General features: G+C 54.2%; 1 protein-coding gene across 8 annotated transcripts in view; it reads left to right on the forward strand.

Moving 5' to 3' along the window:
• Positions 1-6,443, forward strand: part of SAP130 (Sin3A associated protein 130) — a 93,844-nt gene extending 87,401 nt beyond the window's left edge. For all 8 annotated transcript variants that reach the window (XM_036420323.2, XM_036420321.2, XM_045575108.1 and 5 more), the window contains 3 exons: positions 2,366-2,469; positions 3,750-3,863; positions 4,832-6,443. In XM_036420323.2, the coding sequence (XP_036276216.1) occupies positions 2,366-2,469; positions 3,750-3,863; positions 4,832-4,990 (377 nt within the window). In that variant the 3' untranslated portion in view covers positions 4,991-6,443. The remainder of the gene's footprint in view (positions 1-2,365; positions 2,470-3,749; positions 3,864-4,831) is intronic.
• The last annotated feature ends 4,877 nt before the right edge of the window (positions 6,444-11,320 follow it).

The raw sequence follows: 11,320 nt of genomic DNA on the forward strand, positions 1-11,320 counted from the left end.
GTGAGAGGCGTCTGATTGCTCCACAGCCGGTCTTAACTTGCTGGCTTCTTTATCGCACATGCTGGTGGCTGGCATGGCTTGGTTTTATTCTGTTTTAATCCTCGCCAAGGATACGCTGACGTGGGAAACAGCAGGGCTGCCTCCCACATGTCCTGCCTGGGGCCGGGCCTCGGACCGCTCCGTCGCCCGCCAGCCCGCCCTGCGGTTCCTCGCCGTGTCCCTGGTGGCCTGGCACCCCCGGAGAGGCTCACCCCCCCCCCCCGAGAGAGGCTCACCCCCCCCCAGAGAGAGGCTCACCCCCCCCCAGAGAGGCTCACACCCCCCCGGAGAGGCTCACACCCCCCCGAGAGAGGCTCACCCCCCCCAGAGAGGCTCACCCCCCCAGAGAGGCTCCCCCCCCGAGAGGCCCCCCCCAGAGAGGCTCCCCCCCCAGAGAGGCTCCCACCCCCCCCGGAGAGGCTCCCCCCCAGAGAGGCTCACCCCCCCGGAGAGGCTCCCCCCCCGAGAGGGCCCCCCCCAGAGAGGCTCCCCCCCCCGAGAGGCCCCCCCGGAGAGGCTCCCCCCCCAGAGAGGCTCACCCCCCCAGAGAGGCTCCCCCCCGGAGAGGCTCCCCCCCCAGAGAGGCTCACCCCCGGAGAGGCCCCCCCCGGAGAGGCTCCCCCCCCAGAGAGGCTCACCCCCCCCAGAGGCCCCCCCCAGAGAGGCTCACCCCCAGAGAGGCTCCCCCCCAGAGAGGCTCACCCCCCCCCAGAGAGGCTCCCCCCCAGAGAGGCTCACCCCCCAGAGAGGCTCCCCCCAGAGAGGCTCACCCCCCAGAGGCCCCCCCCAGAGAGGCTCACCCCCCAGAGAGGCTCACCCCCCCGCAGAAGCTCCCCCCCCAGAGAGGCTCCCCCCCAGAGAGGCTCCCCCCAGAGAGGCCCCCCCCCAGAGAGGCTCCCCCCCCCCGGAGAGGCTCCCCCCCAGAGAGGCCCCCCCCCAGAGAGGCTCCCCCCCCCAGAGGCTTCCCCCCCAGAGGCTCCCCGGAGAGGTGTCCTTTGGAGGTCTTGCCCTTTTTAATTGGTTTGCCATTTTATTACTGAGTTGTAATTCTTCATGTGTGCGAGGTAAAGGTCCCGTATCAAACATACCTCTGCTATCTTTGCCATCTCCTGTGAATCTCTATTTCACACACCCGTGCTTTCCAGCGCTTCCCGTGGGCCCGAGGTGCGGGCAGCAGTGTTCTGCGGGAGACCGATCGCCTACCAATACCTCCAAGGCTCAAGCACCGCTCAGGAGCGTTCATGCTGATGTTTGCCTGCCAAACAGGGTTTGGGGTGTTTTAATTGACAAACTTCTTAGAGAAGTTTGGGTTCACAACAAAATTAAAGTGCCAAGGTTGCCCCCGCCCCCGCGCCGCCTGCTGCGGGCGGCTTGTCACCGGGACGCCTCCCTGTGGGCCTGGGGCTCGGGGCGGGGTGTGCACTCATTGGGTTTTGACAAATACATGGGGGGTGGGGGTTGTTTAAGAATTCTTAAATTTTAAAAAAATACTACACAATTGTGTTGTACTACACAATTCTGATTCCTGGACTTCTCTACCCAAACGGGAGTGTCACACAGATTTGATTCGTGATTTCTCTGAGACCTGGTGGCGCTGTGGCGCCTCTGAGGACATCTCGCCCAACTCCCACCTGCTTGCTAGCGTCACGCCCCCGGAGGACCGTCACGCCCCCGGAGGACCGGCTCCCTCTTTTAAGAGAGGAGAATAATCACTTGTGTCTTTGGCGCTCACTCCATCAGCAGAGCCTGTCTGTCAAGCATTCTTAGTGATGGACAAAGAGCCTTATTCATGTTGTGACTTCTGTGCCTTATAGCTTAAACGAAAAGACTTAAAGACATTTAAGTAAAGAAATCCTTTTGTGTGTTTTTGTGTATCTGTGTTTTAATATTTTTTGTTGGTTTTTACAGAGAGGAAGGGAGAGAGATAGAGTAACATCGATGAGAGAAACATTGATCAGCTGCCTCCTGCATACCTCCTATTGGGGTTGTGCCCGCAACCAACGTACATGCCCTTGCCCAGAATCACAACTCGGATCCCTCAGCCCAAAGGCTAATGCTCTGACCTCTGAGCCAAACCAGTTTGGGATCCTTTTGTTTCTTATGGTCTAAAGTTTTACTTAATGTCTCCTTTTTCTCCCCGATTGATCCCCCAGCCCTCCCACCCCCGAGGGCAAGCCCCACCGCCCAGTGTCTGTCCTCGGTCATGCTCATTGCATGCATACTAGTCCTTTGGAAATTCTTGATAAAATAGTAGCATTTGAATAACGTGAGCAATAAGGATTTTAGCTTCCTGAACACTGAGTGCGCTTTCTGTTTTCCGTTCCAGAGGAGAAGAAAGCCATGCTGCAGGAAATCGCCAGCCAGAAGGGGGTGTCCTGCCGGGCCCAGGGCTGGAAAGTCCACCTCTGTGCTGCCCAGTTGCTACAGCTGGTAGGTGGGGGTGGGCCTTCCGAGGCGGGCGGCGTTCTCCTGGGCGATGCCACCACCCAGTCGCCATGGCTTGGGGTTTTTGGGGTGCTTTTCCCGTGTCTGCCTCACAGGTGTAACCGATCTAACATACCTTACTCTGGCCCGCTGAACCAAAGCCCAGGCGCACTCGGTGTGAGCCCGCAGCACAGCTCAGCGCGGTGACATGAAATAGGCCTCAGACGCCACTGTGCGCCCTCCCCGCTCTGCTCCCTGGCTCCAGCATGGCCCCACTGTTTGCTGGGGGCTGGGCCAGCTTGCTGCTCCGGAGGCGCTGGGTCCGCGCCCTCTGACCCTACAGAGCCGGCCTCCTGGCCCGGGCCCAAGGTGGAGTGTGACCCCACGTGTCCATAGTCGGGGACGGTCTCGGTTCAGCCGTGTCCAGAGTCCTGGGGCGGGTCTCCCCGTCACCGCGAGGGAGGGCACCGGGAAGCAGAAGTCTCCATCGCTGGAGGAACGGGCCCGACAGCGTGGTTTGGGTATAAGTTGGGGGCGGGGAGCGAGCCAGTCCTGTCCTCACAGAAGCACGTGTGTGCGCCGCATGGACTTGTCCCAGAGGCACGTGCTGCCCTCCTGACCTACCCACCAGGGGTCACAGTTCGATTGCCAGTCAGGGCACCGGCCCGGGTTTGGGCTCGATCCCCAGTGGGGGGCGTGCAAGAGGCAGCCGGTCAATGATTCTCTCTCATTGATGCTTTTCTCTCTCCCTCTTCCTTCTCTGAAATCAATAGAAATACATTTTTCAAGTTATCCTTAACCTAGCCAGTTTGTTTCAGTGGGTAAAGTGTGAGCCTATGTATGGACTGAAGGGTCCTGGGTTCGATTTAGGTCAAGGGCACATACCTCTGTTGCAGGCTTGATTCCTGTGCAGAAGCAACCAGTCGATGTGTCTCTCTCACATCAATGTTTCTCTCAGTCTCTCCTCCCTTCCATACTCTAAAAAAATCGGCCGGAAAAATATCCCTGGGTGAGGATTAACCAAAAACGGTTACCCTTGAATATGGATCTGAATCACAGCAGGCTGTATTGTAAGTGTTCCTGACCACTTCGGCCACTTTGAGAAAGGATTTCCCCGCCCAGACGGCCCTCGCGCAGTTTAAAAGGCGGCCTGAAAAAATAAAATAAAATAAAATAAAATAAAATAAAATAAATAAAATAAAATAAAATAAAATAAAATAGAAGGCAGCCTGGCACTGCACCAAAGGAAGCGTTTCTGAGGCCCCGCCTCCGCCTGTGTGTTGCAGACAAATCTAGAACATGACGTCTACGAGAGACTCACCACCCTCCAGGAGGGGATCCTCCCCAAGAAGAAAGCAGCCACTGACGACGACCTGCACCGCATCAGCGAGCTCATCCAGGTGGGCCGCCTCCCCTTTCTCCCCCTCCCCTATCCTCCCCTCCACCCTCCCCTCCCCTCCACCCTCCCCTCCCCTTCCTTCCCCCCTCCCCTCCCCTTTCCCCTTCCCTCCCCTCCCCTCCACCCTCCCCTTCCCTCCCCTCCACCCTACCCTTCCCTCCCCTCTACCCTCCCTTCCCCTTCCCTTTCCTCCCCTCCACCCTCCCCTCCCCTTCACCCTCTCCTTCCCTCCCCTCCCCTCCAACCTCCCCTCCCCCCTCCCCTCCCCCCTTCCCTCCCCTTCCCTCCCCGGTCCCCTCCCCTCCCTTCCCCTCCCCTCCACCCTCCCCTTCCTCTTCCCTCCCCTCCAACCTCCCCTTCCCTCCCCTCTACCCTTCCCTCCCCTTCCCTTCCCTCCCCTCCACCCTCCCCTCCACCCTCCCCTCCCCTTCCCTCCCTCCCCTCCACCCTCCCCTCCCCTTCCCTTCCCTCCCCTCCACCCTCCCCTCCACCCTCCCCTCCCCTTCCCTTCCCTCCCCTCCCCCTCCTCCCTTCCCTCCCCTCCCCTCCACCCTCCCCTCCCCTTCCTCTTCCCTCCCCTCCCCTCTAACCTCCCCTCCCCCCTTCTCTCCCCTCCCCTGCCCCCTCCCCTCCCCTTCCCTCCCCCCTCGCCTCCCCTTTCCCCTTCCCTCCCCTCACCTCCCCTCCCCTTTCCTTCCTTCCCCTCCACCCTCCCCTTCCCTCCTCTCCCTTCCCCTTCCCTCCCCCCTCCCCTCCCCTCCCCTCCCCTCCCCCCTCCCTTTCCTGTCCCCCTCCCTCCCCCCTCCCCCTCCTAACCCCCCTCCCTCCCTGTGGGGTTCTCCCTTTCTCCCCTTCACCTGCTCGGGTTTACCAGAGCTTGCACGTCAGCCTGCATTGCCCCTAAGGCTGAAACGTCTTGGGTGTGAAAGCACGCGTGCCCCGAGCTGGCTGATGGCTGTCTTGTTCCAGGGGAACATGCAGCGGTGTAAGCTGGTGATGGACCAGATCAGCGAGGCCAGGGACTCCATGCTCAAGGTTCTGGACCATAAGGACCGTGTCCTGAAGCTTCTCAACAAGAATGGGACTGTCAAGAAGGTGTCCAAGCTGAAGCGGAAGGAGAAGGTCTAGCTCCAGAGGAGCAGACGTGGAGGAGGAGCTGAGGATGGGGCAGGCGGGCGGGAGGTGGGGCTGAGAGGAGGAAGCTCCGTAGCCCAGTGAAGGCGGAGGCTGGCATCGGGCTACCCGGAGCCGCTGTCTGGTGTGTGCCTGTTAAACTCGCGGCTGCCGCCGTGCTCGGCCCGGCCGGAGGCCCAGCCGCAGCCGCCGCACCGCTGTCCGCCGCACGAGGCCCCGGCCCTTCCTGCCGCCTCCGCTGGCCACGGCACCCCCGGACTATCAGTTACTGTCATTTGTAAGAACATTTCAAAGTGAAGCTGCCCTGTGTCTGTCCTGCGTGTGTCCATGGGGTTTGCAGAGGCCCGCTGTGGAGTGGCTCGCCGTTGTCTGCTGCGGCCGGGGGAGCGTCAGCCTGTGCGCACCTCCCAGGACAATAAAGACTCCGCGAGGTTTGTACACGAGCATCGTGTGGTGTCAGAGTCCGTGCTGGCCCAGCGCGCTGGCACGCTGACCGCCGGCGTGTCTCGCCTGGCCCTTGGGAGCGAGGCTGGGCGGGTGCGGTCCTCGGGGTCGGAGTGAGGACCTCGGAGGCGCAGGGGTCTGTGGTCGGCACAGTTACCTGCTCCCGGGCCGCCGGCCCCAGCAGCCTGTCCCTCCGCCGGGCCACCGCGGGGCCTGCTCCTCAGCCCGGTCCCGCACACTGAGTCTGCCCGCCCAAGAGACCAGGCCTCGCTCGGGGCGTGCTCCCTGCCCGGGAAGGGCTGGAGGAGAGGCTTCTGGCTTCTGGTTCAGACGCAGACCTGATGACCGACCGTGGGAAGCGGACGTCCTGGAGCCGGCGCGCTCCCCGGGCGCCCGGGCTGAGCCCTGGGAAACGCCGCCGGGGACGGCGCTGGTGCTGCCCGCGCCCTGTCCTCGTGCACGTGGCCGTGGCCGGCAGACTCAGGTATTGGGACGCTGCTTCAAAGCCTGTGTGTGTCCCCGAGGATTAGCACCTTCATTAAACAAGACTCCCTGCCCTGGCCCAGGAGCCCGCCGCAGGGGTCCGCGCAGGCAGAGCCAGTGCCGCCGGCCTTCTCCTTGGGGCGAGCAGCAGGAGGGAGAGCGGTGCACTGGCCAGGCACAGACTTGGTGAGCTGTTTGCGGAGCACCAGCTGCATACAGTGAACTAACACCCCGAAGGCTGCACTTGGGCTTGACGTTTGTTTGCACCCACGGAAGCCAAAGCAGAATGGTAAACGTTTCCTTCACCTGTGACCTCCTGCCCTCACCTGCCTCCCCAGTTCCAGCTCCTGTGCTCTGCCCCTAGGTGCGTTTTCTAGGATGTAGGAATGGGATCACCAGTGTTATTTTTTATGGGAGGGAGTCTGACTTTTTTACACAGGGTAATGGAAATTTATACTGAGTTATATTCATGTTGCTAGTTTCAAGAGTTCATAGCTTTATTTGAAGTTTATTGAGGTGACATTGTTTATTGCTTTTTATTGCTGATCAGCGAGCATTCCTTCCTCGGGCTGTCCCACAGCTGGGTCCCCGTCACAGGGAAAGGCACGCTGCTGCTGCCGCCGCCGCCGCCACCGCTGGTCGTTGGAGTAAAGCCCTCTGCGCGTTCTGCTCTGTGGGGCACGCGCTTCCTGTCCCCCTCACCCGAGGCCATTTCCCTGCTGACTGCCGAGGAAGTGGAAGGGAGAGGGAGAGAAACATCTATGAGAGACATCTATTGGTTACCTTCCACATGCACCCTGACCTGGGCCAGGGATAAAGCCGGAAACAGACCTAAATGCCGTTGACCAAGAATCGAACCCACGACCTTTTGACCTGAGAGCCGTTACTCTAACAGCTGAGCCAAACCAGCTAGGACTTCATGCAACCTTTTTTTTTTTCTTAGCTGATTTTAATAGTATGACTTAAAACCCTTATACTTCATATTATCATTATGCAAAATACGCAGACGAATAGCCTTAAAAATATAAAATAAATAAGCAAGACATGAATTTTTTTACAAAAGATAATTTTGCCTGAATATCTTTTTGAAGAAGAGAAATATCATTTAAATAATATTCAAGTTTGTTAAACAAGTTTTTAAAGTATTATAAAACATTTAACTTTCTTTTCATTTTACTTTTATTTATTTTTTTATAAGTCTTTATTGTTCAGATTATTACAGGTGTTCCTCTTCCCCCTCCCCCAATCACTCCCCTCCACCTGATTCCCAACCCCACCCCATGCCCTTACCCCCGCCACTGTCTTCATCCACAGGTGTAATATTCTTGTCCACTTTCTTCCTGCACCCCTCAGGCCCCCTTCCCCCTGAAAATTGTCAGTCCACTCCCTTTCTATGTCCCTGATTCTGTTGTATTCACCGGTCCATTTTGTTCTTCAGATTTTTTATTCACTTGATTTTTAGGTTCGCTTGTTGGTAGGTATCTATTTGATGTCTTTTTGTTCATAATTTTTACCTTTACCTTTTTCTTCTTCTTCCTCTTCTTAAAGAATACCCTTCAACATTTCATGTAATTCTGGTTTGGTGTTGAGAACTCCTTTAACTTTTTCTTGTCTGTGAAGCTCTTTACCTGACCTTCAATTCTGAATGATAGCTTTACTGGGTAGAGTAATCTTGGTTGTAGGTTCTTGTTGTTCATCGTTTTGAATATTTCTTGCCATTCCCTTCTGGCCTGCATACTTTCTGTTGAGAAATCAGCTAACAGTCATATGGGTATTCCTTGGTAGGTAACTAGCTGTTTTTCTCTTGCTGCTTGTAAGATTCTCTCTTTATCTTTTGTCCTTGGCATTTTAATTATGATGTGTCTTGGTGTGGTCCTCTTTGGATTCCTCTTATTGGGGTTCTGTGCACTTCCTGAACTTGTAGGTCTGTTTCTTTCACCAGGTAGGGAAAGTTTTCTGTCATTATTTCTTCCAAAAGGCCTTCAATATCCTGCTCGCTTTCCTCTGGCACCCCAGAAATTCAGATGTTGGTACGCTTTAAGCTGTCCCGGAGGCTCCTTATGCTATCCTCACACTCACATTTTGGATTCTTCTTTCTTTTTGCCTCTCTGGTTGGTTGATTTTTTTCTTCCTTATATTCCAGATCTTTGGTTTGATTCTTGGGGCATGTTTATCCATAGTTGAGTTTCTGTATATTCTTTATTTCAGAGATTGTATGTTTCATTTTTGACTGGCCTCTTTCCATTTTTTTGGTATTCTCTTTAAGGTCCTTGGAGGTCTCATCAAGTTTCTCAAAGGTTTTTAGAAGATTCTTGAGTAATCTTATAAATGTGATTGTGAACTGTGTGTCATCCATTAGTTTATTCTCCTCAATCTCTCCCATTCGTGACATGTTTCTGTGTCTCCTCATTTTGGCTGATGGAGTGGCTTTGTTTGGTAGGTGACCTATAGGGTCCAGTAGCTCAGATCACCTGAGGTAGTCACTTTTGCTATATCCCTTTGTGGGCTGAGTGCACAGTCTTGGTATAATTAAGCCTTGATTGCTGTTGGTATACTGGGAGGAACTGACTCCAGGCCAGTTGTCTGTGAGGACCCACTGTGTATAAAGGAAAAACTGCTGCACTGGAGACACGCTTTGTTTCAGTGGGGCTATGGTGCTCACTGAGTCTGTCTCCCGAATGTGTCACTTATGGGTGTGAGGGGTTGAAACTGACCACTAAGAACACTGGCTTCTGGATCTCCAATGGGTTCAGTTCAGCTACTGCACCCTGCAGGAGCTACTGCATGAACCACAGTCCTGTCCTCCTTTGCTAGGTTAAACTGCAACTGAGAGGGCCATTCATATGCAAAAGCTGCTGCTTGGAGCTTGGTGTGTTGTGAAGGCGGGGTCTCAAGGTGGAGTCTCATGGTGTCACTAGGCTGGGGTGTGGCCAACAGCAATGGCTGCCTGTCAGCCACCTCTCAGATCCGAGTCCCTGCGGCCCCACATCTCCCCGTGTCTTGCGCCCCAGCACAGCAAACAAAAATTCCTGTGTGCAGCTCTGCAAGCAAGCCACCCTCACTTTTGGACCCGATGGCAGACAGTCTAGCCTCTCCCCAGAAACTGGATTTCAGAGAGATCGGGAGCTTGTCTCTCTTCGGGTTGAAGAAAGCAACGCCCTCTGCCAGCCTGGATCTGCTGCCAGCCCGTATCGCATCTGCGCCCTCCTACCTCAGTTTTTCAGCGCTGTGCCCTGAATTCTCTTTTTCTTTCAGCCTAGTTGTGGGGCTTCCTTTCAGCCCGATTTCCCTTGGGTTTAGGGTGATAGACGTTTTATTTTATAGTTGTATATTTGAAATTGTTGTGCACGGCAGCAGATTACCTATGCTGCTATCTTCGTTCCTCCAAATATTTAACTTTTTATACAGATTTTTTAATTGATTTCAGAGAGAGAGAGAGATTGAAACATCAATAATGAGAATCATTGATCAGCTGCCTCCTGCACACCCCCTGTTGGGGTTTGAGCCCACAAGCCTGGGAATGTGCCCTGACTGAATTGAGCCATGACCTCCTGGCTCATAGCTCAATGCTCAACCTCTGAGCCACACTGGCGGGGCTAAATGTTTAAGCTTTAGCAGCAGCAAGGTCTATATTGTCCCCAATTTTTTCATATAAACGGAACTTTCAAAATTGCAACGTCCACTGAGCTGGGTTCTAAGGCATCGGGTTCGAATTGAAAAATTGTCTTTGCATCTTCTAACATTTCTGTGGTGCTATGAAGACCACCGATGTGATAACATGTCATTAAGCATCGCGGGGTTGTGGCCTCTGGAAAGCCACGTGGCCGGTCAGTGCTGAGGTCCCCAGTTTAGGGTGTGGGAGACTCCAGTGGTTTAACTGGACAGCACACTGCTCAGCAGCAGGGCTGTGGCAGCTCAGGCCCCCGGGGGGAGGGTCACAGTTTAGCTCCAGTGAGCCAGCTGGGCCCACGCTGGGAGGGACAGCTCCAGCACCCTGGGGGGTGACCAGGTCAGCCAGAACTGGAGGAATGCTCTGTGGAGGCCCAGGTGAAGCACAGAGTGCTTGTCCCTGTCCCTGATTGGTCCACTTCTATGCAAATGAGGGCTCCAAGTCTCCACAGCTTGATTAACCCAAATAGCACTGCTGATGGGTAGGAATGGAACTGCTCTGATTGGATGGTGAAGGTGCAAATAGGGATATAGCTGTACAGCTCCATTGGACAGGGAAGACCAAGTGCTATTGGTCAAATTCTATCCTAGGAACTGCTTTCTGAGGGTCAACTCCCAGCGAGCAGGAGGCCGTGCTGGAGGCCGTGCTGGAGGCCAGGGGCTGGCAGCCCAGCTGGGTTTCCCTGCATCAGCCTGCGGGACCGCTGAACAACGGCTGCCAGATCTGTGACAAGTCTGAGCCCAGGTGACCACAGGTCTTTTCGCAGCCCTGACACTTCTCCACCCAATCACAACCCATGTCCCTCCAAAAGCCAGGATCTAGACATTGTTTTAACCGGCTTTATTGTAGTGTGATACTGCATGGACTGAACACCTGTCTTAATGTACAATTTCATGCATTTTGACAAATATGTGTGCCCATAGTCAACACCTGCATGAAGACCCATGACCTCTCCAGACTCCAGAACATGCCTTTGTAGTCAGCACGCCTCTGCGCCCCCCCCCCCCCAAGGGTAACACTGATCTGTCATGGGTTTGTCTGTCCTTGAACTTCATGTAAATGACCTTATACCATCCATATCACTTGTGTCTGGCTTTTATGCTCAGCATAACCTGAGATTCAAACTTTTTTTTAGGTATTATAATCATTTCATTTTACTGCTTAGTGGTATTCTTCTGTGAGACACTGCAACCGTTTGTTTATTCATTTCCCTATTAAAGGACCTATTGCTTCCAGGTAGTAACTTTTACGAATAAAGCTGTTATAAACATTTGCATGCAGTTCTTCTGTGGAAATAAATTTTCAAGTCAGTTGGGTAAAAACTGAACTGTGTTAAAAGAAACTGCCTTCCAAAGTGACAGTCCTATTTTGCATTCCCACCAGCAGTAAGTTGTTTCTGGGCTTACATTTTACCAACATTCAGTGTTGTCCTTGGTTGGTAGTTTATCCATTTTAATAGGTGTGTAGTGGTATCTCACTGATTGTAGTTCCCTAATGTTATATGATGTTAAGCATTTTATATATTCCTTGGCCATTTTTGTATTGTTATTTTATATATTGTTTGTTTTCTGATTGAGTTTTAAGAGAGTACTTAATATATTTTGGATATCAGTCCTTCAGATATGCGTTTTGCAAATATTTGCTCACAGTCTGTGGCTTATCTTTTGAAGAGCAGAAGTTTTTTACTTTAATAGATTACATCAGTGTTTTCCTTTCTTGGGCTGTGC

This window comes from Pipistrellus kuhlii, unplaced genomic scaffold, assembly GCF_014108245.1.
Source record: "Pipistrellus kuhlii isolate mPipKuh1 unplaced genomic scaffold, mPipKuh1.p scaffold_m20_p_66, whole genome shotgun sequence".
NCBI classification, from domain to species: Eukaryota; Metazoa; Chordata; class Mammalia; order Chiroptera; family Vespertilionidae; genus Pipistrellus; species Pipistrellus kuhlii.